Genomic DNA, 18,484 nt, shown 5'->3' on the forward strand with positions numbered 1-18,484 from the left:
GAAAACTTCTGGAAAGTTTAATTTTGTTTTACACTTGCTTAATTTTAAATACATTCTATATAGCTTTTCCATCCTCCCTCCCTCCCTCCCTCCCTTCCTCCTTCCCTTCTTTCCTTTCTTCCTTCCTCTTTCTCTCTCTCTCTCTCTCTCTCTCTCTCTCTCTCTCTCTCTCTCTCTCTCTCTCTCTCTCTCTCTCTCTCCTTCCTTTAGGTTCATTCGTTTATTCCTTCCTTCCTTCCTTTCTTTTTTCTTTCTTTCCTCCCCCTTTCCCTTTCTCCCTACTTTCTTGCTTTCATTGCTGGTAAGCAGGACCAAAATTTATGTCCTCACCAACTTCGGTCTTCAAAAACCAGAACCTGAAGTAGTGTCAGCTATTGAGAATAGAAAGAGCTACCTTTGTCTGATTTCAGCATTTGGCATCTGGATCCTAACTGTGGACAAGTCAGTAAGGAACATTATTATCATGACAAAAGTTTCCTAAGTCCTGATGGCTCATAAACATCCACAAGGAAAGTTAAATAGTTCTTCACTTTGAATAGTGAGAAGAAATATAGAATGTAGTGATTTCTATACTGAATTTTTATACTATGGTTTACTTTTGCTAACTCATAGAATTGTGAAAAATAATCAAGTGTGTAGCACTTGATAAGGTCAAAATATAAAGATTATTTAGATTATAATGGAGTTTTAGTCTCCAAGAAAGACTAAAGATCAAAATGGAGATACCATTAAAGAAAGGTTGTGCTGTATCTGTGTGCAAATGACCACTTTACTCAATAGAAAGGTAGCAGGAGTGGTTACACATTTGGTTTCTTGGGCTAGTCTGCTATTGTGAATACAAATCTTATTAAGGCTCTATGATTTGCCACAAATTATTCTATAAAATAAAAGTAGATTCAGGCTATTCTTTCTTTTTGAATTTTAAATACATCTTTCCGAAATTGACCAAATTAATGTAAAAAAATAGGATTTTTACTTTTTTCTAGGACCTTGCTCTGACTTCTCCAAATTGATTCTATTTCCAATCCTTTATTCTTTTTCCTCTTCTCACTTTTATAAGAGGTGTCTGGATCTCAAGTTAATTTTAGAAAGGACACAAGGAAGATGCTATGAAGAAGAATCAATTACTTCATTCCTCAGAGTTTAAATTAACTTAAAAATCATTTTGATAACTTATATAATGAATATAGTTACATGTATTAATTCAAGGATTCCTCATCCCCCCCCTTTCAATTTTCACTGATTGTAATCCTCAAGAATTTAAATTCAAATAGGATTACTTACTATCAAATAATATTAAACATTTTCACATGGTAGACTATTCTCAATTTTGTTTAAGCTCCTCTATCAATGAAGAAATTTGACAAATTTTTAAATCATCGTGTCTATGATGTAATTTAGGTATATTTAGATTAGAGTGTCTATAAGATCATGCCTCACTTTCTAATAGGTTTTATTCAGTAAAAGGCAGCACTGGGTGACTTTGTTATTGTGCAAATGCCATGAGGTGTAATTGCACCAAGCAAGACAGCTGCAGCTTTTTCTGGCAGTGTAACCTTGCAGGAGACCAGTCATGTATACAATACCAATGACCAAAATGCAATGACATATTGACTGTATGAGCTTGTGTGTGTGTGTGTGTGTGTGTGTGTGTGTGTGTGTGAGAGAGAGAGAGAGAGAGAGAGAGAGAGAGAGAGAGAGAGAGAGAGAGAGAGAGAGAGAGAGAGAGAGAGAGGTTTCATTTAATCAAAATCTCAAACATCAGTATTGGTAATTAATAGTCGCCATCTGAAGCATTATTGTTTTAAAGTACTTCTTTGGTCTCTAATACATGCAGAACTTCTGAAATGTGCTAATATGTACTTTGATAGCCTGTAGGAAATCACAATTATAAAGTGTAAAAGAAGGAGCCAAGCAGGTGAAGGACAATTTCTAAAACCATCTACTTTCATGAATGAGATTTTAATGCTCATGGATAGGACATTGAGTTTATTTGGGATCTAGCATGTATTCTAGGGAACCTGACAATACCCCCAGGAGAAACTTACTGTTTTTCTAGTTTTAATTCAGACTATGGTATAGCACTATTTTAAAATTCAGTTGTAAGCTTTATAACGGAAGGTTTAAATTTGTGCATGTACACTATAGTGAAAATAATCTTTCTTTACTCACATGCAAACTGAAGTGTGGCTTCTCGACTGAGAATACTTCCAAAAGTGTTGGTAGCTAAACACTGATAATGCCCAGAATCCCTGACTTCACTTGGATTGCTTATGATAAAGCTGCCATCTATCAAACTGTAGCGATAGTCCCTTTCCAGATCGATTTCTGTTCCATTCCGGAGCCACCTTGGAAAAATAGCAGAAAACAAATACATTAAATTATGCAAGGCATTATGATACTTCTTAAAAATGCATGCATGCATGCACGTGAGTGCACGCGCACGCGCGCCCCCTCCCCACACACAAACACACACAAACACACATGGAAGGGTCTTGCTATGTAGCCCTGGTTGAACTTGAACTCAGAAACTCCCCCTGTCTCTTCCATTCTTGAGGAATTTTTTAAAGCTGAAGAAAATCAACACATAATTAATTTTTACCTATAAGTAGGAGCGGGGTTGCCACGAACTTCACAATTCAGAGCTACCTTCTTTTCATCAGAATCCGTTGGAAAAATGACATCATCAGGTTCTTGCACAAACACTGGCCCATAATTCACACTGTCTGCAAAGAACAAAAGATGTGCACTTTAAAATGATTCAGCGCAGAGGTCAATCCACCCCTGACTACTGCATTTAAATCTCTTGACCCCTTTCTATTCAGCAGTCACATTTCTGAAGGGAGGTAGAGGCAATATGCCTTGCAGAGTGCTACAATATTCTTACCGTCTAAATTGATCTTAATGTGTGATACAGAAGAGGCAAACATCACATATATATATGCATATATATAATTTTAATCTCTCAGACACAAATAAAATAATATAATAGCATTTCAAAATTCCCCAAAGTTGGCGAAATTCTAAGAATGCTAAAGGTAACAAAAAATAAGGAAAGGTTCCAGATTCATATTGTGCCATAAGAGATATAGACAAGGAATTGTCCATTTCATGCTTTTGATTTAAATTCCTATTTTTAAAATATAATTTTCAGTTACTATTACAAATTAGCAAGTAATTAAGCAATGTGGTTTGACCAAATAACCTCCTACTCCCTCCCTTTCAACTTCTTTCATATAATCTCATCATTTTTCCTGCAACCTTTCTGTTCTTTTAATGCATTAAGACCAAGTCGTTCATCCAGTCTGTGCAAGGGTGTGGGGCCAGGCCCTGTTGCTAGGCAAACTATCAATAGTTGTATCCCTAAAGAATCAAGGCTAGCCCTGAATTCATCATCTGCCCCACTTGATCTCCCTAGGACAGGAATTACAGGTATGTGCCAAAGTACACAGTTCATCCTGTATATATGTTCCCCATTCACAGGAAGTGCTGCTTACATAAGGCTCAAGTATAAGAAAACAAATAGACACATTTTTATTATGATCAATACACATGTACACAAGTAGCCAATTAATATATATAATTGATATATAAATTAAATTCTGAAAGATTTGTATATTACATGTTTAAGAATAGGTAAACATAAGATATATGATCAGTCAAAGAAAAACATATAGTTATCCTCCTAGATATTGGAAGAAGACAAGATTGCAGGACAAAAATTGAGAACTTGGGGGTGTGGTGGGATGGGGGTAAGGGGAGATGGGGAGAGAAATGTGAGAAGGGGAGGATGGGGAGAGCTTGGGGGAATGAGATGGTTGGGATAAAGGAAGGGTGGATATGGGAGCAGGGAAGCTTATATCTTAATTAAGGGAGCCATTTTAGGGTTGGCAAGAAACTTGACTCTAGAGTGATTCCCAGGTGTCCAAGGAGATGTCCCCAGCTAGTTCCTTGGACAGCTGAGGAGAGGGAACCTGAAATGGCCCGATCAAATGGCCATTCTGATGAATATCTTGCATATCACCATAGAACCTTCATCTGGCGATGGATGGAGATAGAGACAGAGCCCCACATTGGAGCACTGGACTGAGCTCCCAAGGTCCTAATGAGGAGCAGAAGGAGGGAAAACATGAGCAAGGAAGTCAGGACCGCGAGGGGTGCACCCACCCACTGAGACGGTGGGGCTGATCTAAGGGGAGCTCACCAAGGCCAGTTGGACTGGGTCTGAAAAAGCATGGGATAAAACCGGACTCCCTGAACATGGCAGACAATGAGGGCTGCTGAGAAGCCAAGGACAATGGCACTGGGTTTTGATTCTACTGCATGTACTGGCTTTGTGGGAGCCTAGCCTGTTTGGATGCTCATCATCCTAGAATTGGATTGGGGGGGAGGACCTTGGACTCCCAACAGGGCAGGGAACCCTGAGTGCTCTTTGGACTGTAGAGGGAGGGTGAGGGGAGTGGGGGGAGGAGGAGGGAAATGGGAAGTGGGGAGGAGGCAGAAATTTTTTAATAAAAAAAAAAGAAAAAAAGAGAGAGAAAAGGTATCAAGGTTGGGAATTTTGTAATCTAGACCTTAACCTCTACTGCTACTTCTTCCTTCCCTTCCTCCCTCCCTCCCTTCTTCCCTTCCTCCTTCCCTTTCTCCTTCCCTCCATTTAAGCCTTAACTTTTAAAGTATTTTGTGTTTAATGATGTCAGCATTGTTTTTATTCAAGTGAAAAATGAATCCCTGAAATCCTCAGAGAAGACTTTACTACACCAGTTACATAGTGAGTCGGCTCTTACTAATGTTTTAAAGTTTTAAAACTAAATTTTGCTAACTGTCAACATAGAGCAAGAGAAATAAAATCTTGGCAGGCTCCATCAAACCAGAAAAATGTGCTTGTATGTTATGAGCAAAATCACCTGTATGCGGCAATGACCTTGTGTAAGTTAAGAATGACTTTTGTGTATCACCGTCAGTTTCCAGAGCATCTGAGCCCTTTTCCAACTGGCCACTATTTCATGTGTCGCAATGAGGCCATAACCAACCCAAACAACAGAAAAAATAATGGGAAATAAAATCACAAGAGCAAAGTATATAGAATGCTAAATTGCGGAGTTAAGCCTAATTTCTTCTTTTTTGGCATTGTGGCATTTTTTTAAATTAAAAAAATACATTACTATTGTAAAGTTTTAACCATTATCAATAAAGTACTCAGTTTCTACAGCTTATTATGCTAGTGCACATTATTTTGAATTATTAGACTATTAGTCAGACTTCCCTCGAGAGAGTTGCTTCAAATTATATGTGATCTACTTCATACTGCATTATTTACAATAGCTGGTATATAGAATCTGCCTAGGTGACCGTCAACCGAAGGATGGGTAATTGAGGTCTGTCACAAATACATGATGGGTACTCAGAGTGTGTCATAGATACACAATGAGTAACTAAAGTGTGCCACAAATATAGGTAAAATATGCCACAGACATACAATGGGTAATTAAAGTATACCACAAATGCACAATGGGTACTTAAAGTGTGCCACACATACACAATGGGTACTTAAATGTGCCATAAATATATAATTAGTAATTGAAATGTGCCACAAATAAACAATGAGATTTTATTTATCCACAAGGTGAAATTATGACATTTTCAGAAAAATCCTGCGTTAAATGAAATAAGCCTAACTCAGAAAAATAGGACTTCTTTTATGTATGGCCTTAGATATTCTTACTCTCTTTTTGGATAGCTCCCCATCACAGCAAGAGATGGTGTCTATGGAGGTAAGCAGGAGCCAGGTGGGCAGATCAAAGTAGCATGAACTGGAGATGTTTAAAATGTGTGTATGAATCAGAGAGCCATGCTACATAGAATATGTCCTTTCCCACTCAGATATTTGTAAGCAACCTCGGCCACTATAGGCTCAGCAAACTTAGGAGATGAGGTTGTGTTGAGAGCAATTGGCTACACATCTACCCAGCTCTTTTTCAGCTATCCTAGGAGCACATGCTTTGTGAACTCCTTTCATTATTCTTTTTTTTTTTTTTTTTTTTGGCTTTATCAGGAGGGAGATTCTCAGTGATCCCTCATGAAATCCTGAGTTCACATCCTGAAAAACCCCTCTTATTTATTCTCCAAACAGCCTTTATACCAAAACGTAAACTGAGGGGTGAATTTTTTAACATTCTGTTTTCTTTTTTTTCCTTTCATTATTCTTAATTGAAATTCATGAGCATTGCAATATAAATACACATAGAATGATCAAAATTTAATGGAGAGATAAAATTGAAATTATTTATCCAAAATATTATTTAATCAAGTATGCAACATCCAAGGAGAAACTATAACAGATGATAACCAAAAATTTTGTTTTAATTTTTTATAAAATTCCCATGAATAAAGTGACTTAAAATATAATTTGATCTGGGTGTGTGATATTGGTAACCCAAACATCAAGTTTTTAGGTAATATAATTTTAAAGAATTCACTTTTTCAAAAGTACTCACAAAAGTTAGTGAGTTGTGTATAGTTTGTATGGTTTCACAATGATATAGTCATTATACTTATAAATATCTTACATGTAAAAAGATAAGTGAAATCATTTTCTAATAATTATAAACAGAATTCCTGCTTATGCAAAGTCTGCTATGGTATTCAGCTGTCCTATGGATTCCAGTGACTGGATCTTTAGCATTCTCAGGGTCACCGTGTACATTAAAGTACTGTTCTTTTATCACCTTGGTCTCTAGACAATCCAGACTTCTTCCACAAGGAAAGTACCACACCCAAACATTAATGGAGCATAGCAGTACCTGCTACCCATTGTGACCCTGGGCTGGAGCTCTTCCACGGGGATTCTCAGATAGTTGATTTAAGGGATCACTTGATTTCCTGGGCTTCAGCCAGCTAGGACTTGAGGGGCACGCTCGCTTTGCTGGAGAAGCTTTCTGGAGAACTACAATGATGCTGTTTTGCCACAGAAGCCACATGCTGCCTTCTAGAATGTTGCGCTAGATCACACTCAATCCAGTCTTCTAACTCTTGAAACACAGCCTTTTCCTCCCAAACTTCCCAGATGCCAATATCATCACTGCCGAGACGAGCTAAGAAATCAGCACTCTATGAGTTCCCAAACTCAAGTTCATGGGGAAGGTTTCCTTCCTGTTTCCTGCATCGGTGTTTATCAGGATGATGGCAAGCTACTCGTGTGTCTCCCTGCATTCTAAACTGCCTTCCAAACCAGGGCATTCCCTCTAGTAACTGCTTTTCCTATCATTTCTCAGACAGTCACATCTGAGGCCAAGCCTTTTGCCTGCTGGTTACCTCTAACTTATGGCTTACACCAGCACACCAGCAGAGTAATCTGAAGGTGTATCATGATCTGCTCTCAATACAGCGATGAGAATCCAGTGGGAAATGCTATGGCTAGAGCTTTGACCGAGCAAGCCTGCGAAGGAGTATGGGAGACTCCCTCACATTACCCCTGCTGTTATTGTTTTCCTCTAGACACTTATATTTGTAAGTGTGATAACAGGCTTCTAACACTTTTTACTCCACTCCTACCATAAGTGATATTTTATTACTGTTTACAGTCTAGATGCTCAGAGGTCTCTCAGGCAACTGCTGCTAATAATGCACTCCACTGCCTTATTGGGGGATTTTTTGCTAACTTAGATAAAAAGTTTACATTCCTTAATAAGTATATTTATTAATAAATTCCTTAGTCACCCAGACATTTCTATAAGCATTGTCTATGTGCACAGTTCTTAAAGACAAGGCGATTTCCTCTGTCCACTCTGTCCTTGAACATACTGCTGCAGCTGGACTCCCCCCCATGTCTAGTCTACTTTTGATCGAATACTGTTTCCCCACTGTAGTTACTGCTGAGCATGTGCCATGTGAGGTGTGCTGGCCCCTGTGTTCACACAAGACTCAGTACATTCTGCTTTCATGATTATTACAACATAAAGCCTGTACTTTCTGTGGGTAGATTAGAAGGCCGAACACATGAAACTACAAAACACTGGATTACAAAAGTAGGAGGAGCTCCTTGACTCTGACCTTAATCAAGTGTTCTTGTCTCTTGTCATAATGGCTCAATCTCAATTATCCTAGCATAGCTGCCTAGAAACACCATGAAGTTTCCTCTTACCTAGAGGTAAGAGCAGCTTGGTCTAGTGACTGGGCCATTTACCAGAATAGAAAAACATACAAAACAGAAGGAATTAAATGAGTTAAATGTCATTTATAGTCCAGGTACCTGAAGGAAGAAATACCAAATCCAAGTATAGACTAAGAATGCCACAAAATGATTAAGTCAGTGTTAAGAACAGTAATTCATTCTAGATGAAACATATCAATATCCTAGAAAAAGGTTAGAGATAGCACAAAAAATGAGTAAAAGAGAAGTAGGTTATGAGGGCAAGAGGAGAATACTGCACATTTGGAAAAGATTCTTTCTCATCTTGAAATTATTCTGTAAATATTTGACAGATTTTTAAAAAGTACAGTTTTGAAAGCTATGTGACAAATGTATAAAATACCAAGAGTTAGAAGAGAAATATTTGCTGTGGACAGTTCATTCATAAAGAATAGATAATTAAGTTGGTAACTTAATTATAAACTTCTTACCTGTCAAAAGAAAAGCCAGAAAATAATTAAAGTATTAAGAAAAAAATACTATCAACTTTAGACTAAAACAGAATAAAGGTATTTCAAATGAAAGAACATTAAGATTCTTTACACAATCATGTATTCATTATTTTAGGATATGCTTCACTAAGAAAATTGAAAATACAAGGGGAGGAATCTGATAGAAGAAATTATGACTTTGGGGACTCAGTGGGTGAAGGTGCCTCCCTCCAAGCCTGAAAATCTAAGTTGGAGTCTACGAACCCATGTGGTGAAAAGGAAGAATGATTTTCCCAAAGTTGTTATGTGACCTTCACACACAAGCACACACTTCAAAAAAATAAGTAAATAATAATCATTTAAGTATTGAAGTAGGGAGCTTGGAAGATGATTTGGCAGTTAACAGTACTTCTTGCTCTTCTCCAAAAGCTACAGAAGAAACTCTGTCTCGAAAAACCAAAAAAAAAAAAAAAAAAAAAAAAAAAAAACCCAAAACAGTACTTCTTGCTCTTGTAGAGGACCTGGGTTCATTTTCTATCATCTACAAAGCAGCAGCTCACAAATATTTATACTTCCAATCCCAGTGAATCTGACACTCTCTTTTGATTTCTGTGTGCCCAAGACACACATGCAGTACACAGACATACATGGAGGGAAATCTTTCATACACTTAAAATGAAATAAGTAAATCTTTAAAAATAGTACTAAAGTAGGCAAAATATTAAAATTTAATAAAGCTAATATGTAGTCACAAAACTCACTTTGTGTTTCAAACATTTCACAATTTTAATCAGATAAAATTTAGCACATTTAGTGTAGATGATTAAGTGAAATAGTAGAAAGAATAATTTTATCTCTTCAGCTTGCAACATTTGCTTTTTCCTTTTCTGCAGCATCTGCTAAAGTAACAAATAGAACTAAAAAGTGGGTTTTGCACAGAATATTAAGGAGAACAAAAAGAATGCATAATTAAGTTCCGAATAAACAACTCGTGGCTGACTACTGAGATTGGCTGCCTAAAAAATGTATCCAGATGTAGGATGATCACAAGATGACACAGAAAATTAAAATAGATGAAATGTATGAAAATTTTCCACTATGCAAGTGTGAGGGTAATACTCAGAAGAGAATAGAGAAGTATGCTTAGGGAGGGATGACACCTGCAGCATGGAGAAAGAGATGGGTTTATTTTCACACTGTCTCGATGGCATTGGAAACAAGGAGAGGTTTGATCTGATTCTCTTAAGACTGTTTTTCACAACGTAGACAGTAGGTCTTCCTGTGAATTCTATCAAATGATTGTTCCCCAGGATTGAGTTCCTGGGGGATTTTTGGGATGCTGTATCTCATTTATTGTTAATTGTCTTAACCGATGGGGAGCGCTGAGGATGAACTGACCTTGTTCTGCTTAAGGAGCAATACAACAGAAAAGACAAGAAAGAGGGAGCTGGGTTCTTTGGTAATGTGAGGTTCAGAGTTAGCTTCCATGTCTTTGTCACAGTCAGTTTGGTGGACACCAGTTCACAACTAGGACCATAAGAGCAAGAGACAGGATACACATGAGAGGCTGAGGAGTCACTGTGAGTCACTTTAGAAGCCTATTGGTATCTACGTATTTGGTTTATATTCTTCTGTGCCACTGAGGATTGAACCCAGGTGTCAGACATATATACACACACATATTTTTAAGTTTTTTCATTTATGTAAATGTTTCCAAGAATGAAGTCGCTTCAGTGCCTGTGAGAAAACTCCAGGAGAGCAAGACAATAGTCTCGTGACCTCAATATCTTCAAAGCATGGAATTATTCTTGGAATGTGTTTCGGGACTTCTGGGGTAGTAGATAAGAGTGAGTTTACTTCAGATTATTCACTAAAACTGGCTATTGTGACTTACTTATAAGCCTCTATTGAAAATAGTTTTTGCCATGTGTGACTTGTGATTCTAACTCATGTGGTTCCTATTTACCGTCGGGTATAATTTGTCAGAGACTGTGAATAAGTTTGGCTAGTACATGGGACTTTCGTTTGCCTCAGTTATTGGCTCCATCCAGGTCCAGCTGTTTCTGGAGTAGTGACACCAGGGACTCGTGCATGCTAGACAGGTGTTTCCCACTGAACTACTGTAGCAGACAAAAACCTTTTAAGAAGCAAAATAGCATGATGTCAAAGTCTGCTATATTTCTCTCCTGATACAACTTCCCTGTCCCCCCTTTATCCTGAGAGGAAAGTACTTTAGTCTACTTTTTCTGCCATGTTTTAAAATTGAACCATATAGGAATAATGTCTTCTATATACACACACATATATTTAAGTTTTTTCATTTATGTAAATGTGTCCATGTGAATGTAAAGCTTATGTGTGCAAGTACCCACAGAGACCAGCAGAGGGCATTGGATCCCCTAGGCTGGAGTTACAGGTGGTTGTGAGATACTAGATATGGGTCTGGGAAACAAACACGGGTCCTCTGGAAAAGCAGCCAACGCTCCTCATGGCTGTGCCATCTGTCCAGCCCCTCACATCACATTTTAACGACTTTAAGGGGCTGACATCACACTACCTTTATAACCACCATCATATTTTAGGATATAGCCATTCTATCACATAAAAATAAATTATTCATTTTCATAGTCTTAGTTTGCCACGGGTAAAAAAAGATACACAAGATTTCCAGTGTCTGCTGAGACATGTATTACAGCAGACATTCTCTAAGTTTGCTGGTGTTTGTGTGTGAGTTTCTGCTGGATGTTTACTGCAGAGTTAAACTGTTTCTCCTTTTTCTCCCCAGCAAACTAGGATTTTAGATTTATCAGGAAAACTGTGGCACATCCTTCTGGCTTGACTCTTGGCAGGGTCAGGATGGCTTCCTCTTCAGGCTCTGCTATTTTTCTCATTTTTCACAAGAGCTTGCCAACCTCAGGTTGACTCTCAATCAAAGCTAAAGGGAATTACCTGCCAAAAACCATATGTCAGACTCTTGTCCCAGAAAAAGAATTCAGTCACATCCAGGCAAGATGTATCAGATACTCAGATGAGAAAGCAAGAGTCAGGGAAAGTTCTTATAATTATCTCAAACATTCTAAAATGTGAATTAAACTACATTGGAAGAAATTTTAAATTAGGCTAAATTGGATCCCTGGGACTAGAGACTTGTTTTTCACTCAAAGCATAATCCATGGGACACAGTCATGGATATGAGATAGAAATACAGGAATTTCTTGTAAATGAATGGCTGCACCTTCCCTTGATTTCTGTAAATAAATCTGCACTTTTATCAAGATCCTCAGTTGGTGTGTGTATGTGATTAAAAGAGATTAAGGAGAGCAGATATACAAAATCACTTTATCATTACTTGAACAGAATAAAAACCATTAATGTTTTTGTAGTAATGTTTGAGTTACAAGTCACCATACAAAGTAATAAACTCATAATGAGATCAGTACAGAAAAGTGTGTGTTTTGCCAGAAAGAATAAAACTATTTCATTGAATATGTTGGTCACATGGCTACATCTTAGATTAACTGTAACCAAAGCTGCTGGGTACACTTGTGAGGACTTTTCATAAACGGCTCATTTGAGGTGGGAAGACCCACGCTAAAACTGTGTCATCCCTATAAAAAAAGGACACAGAGGAAGGAAATGCTTGCTTTTCACTGGCTAGTCCCCATGCTCCATGGCAAGTCTATTCCTGCACTGGCATTTGATCTTGCTTCCTCAGATAGACACTCATTCCGTCACTTCTGTTTTTCTAGAGAGCCCTGATAAATGTATTTGGTCACTACTTAGTCCAAAGTAGGACAGGCCCACAGCAGGTATAAAGGTGTCATACTGTGAAGAGAGCTGGTTGCAACAGACTCTTTAACAGTGCCTGACTCTAGCTTATGCCCTTTTGCATACTGATTTTTTTATAATTTGCATTTATTTTATTTCAGATCTTCTGTCTATATTTTAGTCATATTTTAGTGTTACCTTAATTTCTATTAGCTGTAAGAGAACATAACATCAGTCTAGCAGCTTGTAAGAAATTAAGACAAATATGCAAAGCTTGTATTTCTGAACACTCAATACTTTCTAACTAATCCAATAAGATAACACTGCCCTCAAAATGATTAATCCTGATTGTATATCTGTCTGATTATGACATACCCAGCAGGCTTTAATGGTAATCTCCAAATCCATAGTCACACAAGTGACTGGCTAAACTCGGCAATTACGAAACAAAATTTCACGGGTGTGATAAAGCAAATGGGCTGAGGTGCTGGGAGTGGTTTGGAGGTGCTGGGATAGATAGCGCTCACAATGTACTACATACGTGCATGAAATTTCCAAAGCACAAATTTAATAGCAGTGACAAGGGAAATTAAACATAATGCAATGGGACTTTTAAAACCCATGTCAAGTATTTTAACATTAGACATATGTTTATGGTCAAATAATCCTATGTGAATAAGCTGTAAAGGCCAGCATCAGGGGATGAATGCCTTGTAAGGGAATGATTTTTATAACCATGAATAATGAGCTTACTTATATATGGTAATACAGCGTAAGTTGATACTTTAATCTTTGACATAAAGTTCTAGAAAATGTTTCTTCAAATATCTTATCTGTCCTCAGTCAGACATGATATTCAGTATTGCTCAGTAGAAGTGTTAAGGAGAGCTGTGTATGGAGCCTATTAGTAAGGGGATTCTGGGAGAGGCATGTATCACCCCTGGTTTTCATTCCTCCAGGAGGCAACAATGGTATCTATAGCAGATATTTCTTGGAGAAATGGAGTGAGATAAGCTATTTTTAAATCATGTCACTGTGTCTGCTAATAATCACAAGCAAGAGCCATTCCATCCTTGCTAGCTAACCCAATGAGGTAATATGTCTAACAATGACAGACTTAGGAACAAGGAGAAAATGTTTTTCAGTCCATAATGTTAATAACTATAGAGTGGTTATTAATTTAACTGGTATCTAAGTGTAACGTTTGGGTTATTTATTCATCACTCAAAAATAAAGTTTAGCCTGGCGGTGGTGGCGCACGCCTTTAATCCCAGCACTCGGGAGGCAGAGGCAGGTGGATCTCTGTGAGTTCGAGGCCAGCCTGGTCTACAAGAGCTAGTTCCAAGACAGGCTCAAAAAAAAAAAAAAAAAAAAAAAAAAGCTGCAGAGAAACCCTGTCTCGAAAAAAAAAAAATAAAAAAAAAATAAAGTTTAAATATAAGCATACAATCTTAGGATATGTGGTATATTATACTTAACACTGTTTTACTAAAAAAAAAATCTAGAAATAAAACTACACTTAACGTGTTTATTTCATTTATTTAAAGATTCGCATTATTTTAAATTCTGGATATGTGTATATGTCTGTGTGAGGGGTCTGTGCACATGTGTGTGAATGTCCAGAGACTCTCCCTGGATTGCATTCCCCTGAACTGGAGTTATAAGCAATTGTGAGCAGCTTGATGTGGGTTCTGGGAACAGAACTCAGATCCTCTGTAAGACCACTACACATTTTTAATCACTGAGTCACCTCTCCAATCCCCAGTATGTCTGTTTTAAGGCTACTGATACTCATTGTCAAACTGCCATTCAAAAAAAATGCTTTTATTTTCAGACTATTAATTCTGAAATTTAGTTCTCTCTCTCTCTCTCTCTCTCTCTCTCTCTCTCTCTCTCTCTCTCTCTCTCTCTCTTTCTCTCTCTCTCTCTCTCTCTCTTTCTTTCTTTCTTGTTTTGTTTTTTTAGACAATATTTCCCAATATCTATGGAGCTAGTCCTGGAACTCGCTCAGTAGACAAGACTGGCCTTGACCTTCATGAGATCTGCCTGCCTTTGCCTTCAAAATGCTGGGATTAAAGGCGTGCACCACCATTGCCTGGTGAAATTTAGTTTTAAATAACTACTGGTACTAAGAATAATTAACAATTTTTTGAGAATCTTAAGAAATGTTTAGAATAGAAACCAAAAGCTTTAACAGGCTCCTCTACCCAGTGGTCTTTTCTTCCGTCCCCACAGCCTGCAGACTTCCTTTTGTCTTCCAGCAAGGCAGTTTAGGAAGTTGCATTTGTAAGTTCAGAGCCTGCTCCTATTAGATGTAGATCATCTTGTCACCAGCACCCTCCCCCACTGTTACAAACAGTAATCTGTATAGGACTCAGAGAACTACCTATTTGAAATGCGGACAATCAGGGAAGAAGAAGTTCATCTCTCCAACTCTCCTAAATACACCTCTAGCATTCCCAGATGGCCTAGACACACTGAGCCCAAACTCCTCTAAACTTCACCTGCTTTCCCAAAGCTGATTCTCTCCCTACAACACAGCGAAGCACAAGTCTCTTGTCACTGCAGCAGCCTTAAGACCTGTCATAGCAGTCTTGTTTGGAGACCTGCCTTTGGCTACGACTTCTGCATGTGAGTGACTCAGCACATCCCAACCTAGACCCACCTCTGCCCATCCACTATTAGAGTGGCAGAATGTTATTGGCCCTTGTTTCTTACTCCGCCTCAACCCACCCCAATCTTCTCTACCCTCATCACAAGCATACATAAGCTCCTGCCTGATACCATTAAATGAGTTCCTGCTTTTAGTCGACGCCCAACCGCATCTGATTGTCCTGCATAGTGCGGCTGCGGAATGTATGGATAGTGTACTCACCTTTCTCTGGGGGAATACGGAGGCTCGAGAAGCCTAGCAGTGTATGATGTGTTCCTTGCCTAAGTCATGCTATTTTGAACTTTTTCTGCACTTACCATCTTGTCTGAAGGCATCCGATGAGTGATAAAGGTTGACTGGAGGGTGGTACTGCTGAGCTGCCCCTCGCCAGCTCGGGGGAGAAACACTCAGGGTACCTAATGAAGGGCTGCTGTACCGCGGCCTGACCTTGGAACCAAAGGCAGATGAGGTCGAACTCTTCTTAATTCTCGGCAATGCAGCATAGGAAGTGGGAACACCAGAGAGAGCTTCAGAGTTCTCTGCAAAAAGGAAGCAGCAACACAAAATCAAACCCAAGGCCCGTGATTGACCTTTGTCTATGTCTGGCTAGATTGTTGGAAATCTGCAACAACTTAATTCAAACTAGCATTAAAAGTGGAAAAAAACCATTAGAGCCTAACAGCTAGGTTTGGGAATATTTTGTGAATCCTTAATTGCTGTAATATGTTCCTTGATTAAGAATGAAAAAAATAAATGAAGTAGAAATAGAGCAAGGAAAGCAAAGGGAGATATAAAATGGGAGAGTAGGAAGAAAAGATGGTGGGAATAAGGGAGGGAGGGAATGAGAGAGAAAGAGGAAAGGGTAGAGAAAATGTTTAAAGACGCAGCCTTTTTGCACAAGTATTTGAATATACTTAGAGCTTGCTTTAATCCATTCCATGTAGGGTAATTTAGTGCCTTCTTTACTACCGAAATTGGGAAAATTATTCCCGCTTATGTTTTATAGCTACAAAGAGAAATACACAGAGACAGAAATGTCACTGGCTGGAAAACATCATGCCATACAGGAGTTTCTACTGTGGCGCTCACCTTCTTTACACTAAAAGTTATCCCTTGGAGTCCCCCAGAAGTCCTCAATTACCTACTAAAGGTGAAAGAATCTCTATGGAATTTATGTTATGTTTTATAATTTCTATAAGTTAATATCAAACAGAAGATATAATATTATGAATCTTCCATTTTTGTTCATTATTAAGAAATATTTTATTTGCATTCTATTTAATTTTTAAATTGTGTTATATGATGAAAAGAAAAAAGTATACATAACATCTGAAATATATTGAACTATTATGTGCTCGGAAAATAATGTGGTAGTCTCACTTAATGAGAGTGTTCCCCGTAGGGTCATGCTTGAATACTTGGCCACAAGGGAGTAGAACTGTTTGAAAGGATCACAAGGATTAGTAGGTGTGGCCTTGTTGGAGGAAAGGTTTCACTAGGAGTGAGCTTTGACATTTCAAAGGCCATGATAGGCCCATTCTCTCTCCCTCTTCCTCTCTCCCTCTCCCTCTTTCTCTCTCCCTCTCCCCCTCCCCCTCCCCCCTCTCCCCTGCCCTCTCCTGACTCTGGATCAGGATGTAGCTCCCAGCTATTTCTACAGTACCGTGCCTTCCACTTGCCAGCCACCACACTCATGACCTTAATGCTAATGGATTTACTTTTGAGGTAGGAAGCTCCACCTTTAATCTGGCTCACACCTTCTGGTGGCAGTTTATAGAAAGTGTATGGAAGAAGAAAGCTTGCTCTCTTTGCTTGCTTGCTTTCATTGACAAGTCCATTCTTCACTGGCACTAGAGTATACTTCTTTGGTTTTCTGGTGTGTACAAAAACCAGCTGAGGCAACCAGTCTCATGAAATGAACAACTAGTATAATTTTAGACCTTCTATTGTTAGGCAGCCATTGTTGAAATGGCTGGACCACAGAACCTCATTTTAATAAATCACACACACACACACACACACACACACACACTCATTCTATAAGTTCTGTTCCTCTAGAGAACCTTGACTAATACAGTAATAATTTTAGTGCATAGTTTTGGAAAACAATCTGAATAGAATGAGATTAAGACACACATTAGATTTTCACATTTCTAATATAAACTGAACTGAACAATTTGCTAAGAATGGGAGACTTTATAAAACATTTATTTGATGTATATGGGTGTTTGGCCTGCATGTCAGTGTGTGCATCACATTCACACCTCGTGCCCATAGAGACCAAAACAGGATACCAAATCTCCTGGAACCAGGGTTACACATGGTAGCAAGCTGCCAGATAGGTGCTGGAAATCGAACGCAGGTCTTCTGAAACAGTAACCATTGCTCTTCACTGTTGAACCTTATCTCCAGCACCAATCTTGGGATACTTTTAAGAATCATAAGATTGCTCAGAGAACATATTTTATGCTAATGCCTGCTAATTAAATGTAAGATGAAAGTCAAGTTTTACCAGTAAGCTTTCTCATAATTAAAATTATCTAAAATCACTTCAGGGCCTCAGACAGATATTTTGAGATATAGAAACAATTCCATGATTTAGAAATAACACGTTAGGTGCTAAAGTATCAAATTAAATTTAATATTTCTCTACTGTAAAATCGCAAATATAATTTTTCTGAAAGTCAAGAAAGATATATTTTTGAATGTTTTCCATGCTTAAAATGAGCATGCTCAGTATCATCACTGAGAAGAGATCTGTGTCCTTTAGCCTAGAGAAGGCTAAAGCCTTCCACAGCCTGAAGAAGGTGTATCAAATTTACCTGGTAATAGCTAATGCCTTTGAGCAAAGTTTACTGAAAAATAGATTGAAGGGAAACATAACATCTCTTTTAGAATAAGAAAGCAAGCATAAGTTGTAGGCAACACGTAGATTTGCCAGGAAAATAAAATAGAATAAGGATTTTCCTTTATGGCCTAACTTGTGAGTGTCTTCACTTTCAGAGTAATTGTCAGCATTAGGCCCGTGCATCCTGCCTTGCTAGCTTACAAATTACAGAGAGAAACATGTCAACTCCTCTGAAATATGAAATAATTATAAAAATGTGAGCTTAGGATTTTAATCAAGGTAAGTATAAAACTTAGTAGAAAACTAAGAAACTTCATTAACATTTTTTTACTTTTGGTTAATTATGCAAAGAAATAGTCTAAATTGTCATAATTTCAGAGACATATATCATTATGTTTTGTTACTACTTGTCCCCCACTTCCTCCATATTCTGCTGTTGATCATCTTCCCGACCTCCATGAAGCTCTAATCTAGTGGAAATGAAGGCCAGCATGCATCTGCTTTAATGCAGAGTGGAAGAAAAGTAGATTTAGAGACCTGCAGGCTCCCTGTCACAGTTGCAGAATCCCCTCATCCAGCTAGCAGCCATAGAA

General features: G+C 38.2%; 1 protein-coding gene across 1 annotated transcript in view; it reads right to left on the reverse strand.

The window, feature by feature from the left end:
- Positions 1–16,451, reverse strand: part of Cntn5 (contactin 5) — a 481,109-nt gene extending 464,658 nt beyond the window's left edge. The window contains exons 1-4 of the mRNA XM_038322119.1: positions 16,424–16,451; positions 15,361–15,582; positions 2,603–2,726; positions 2,173–2,348 (exon numbers count right to left, since the gene is read on the reverse strand). Coding sequence (XP_038178047.1) covers positions 2,173–2,348; positions 2,603–2,726; positions 15,361–15,582; positions 16,424–16,451 — 550 coding nt within the window. The remainder of the gene's footprint in view (positions 1–2,172; positions 2,349–2,602; positions 2,727–15,360; positions 15,583–16,423) is intronic.
- Between the last annotated feature and the right edge of the window lie 2,033 nt (positions 16,452–18,484).

Source organism: Arvicola amphibius, chromosome 3 (assembly GCF_903992535.2).
Source record: "Arvicola amphibius chromosome 3, mArvAmp1.2, whole genome shotgun sequence".
Lineage (NCBI taxonomy): Eukaryota > Metazoa > Chordata > Mammalia > Rodentia > Cricetidae > Arvicola > Arvicola amphibius.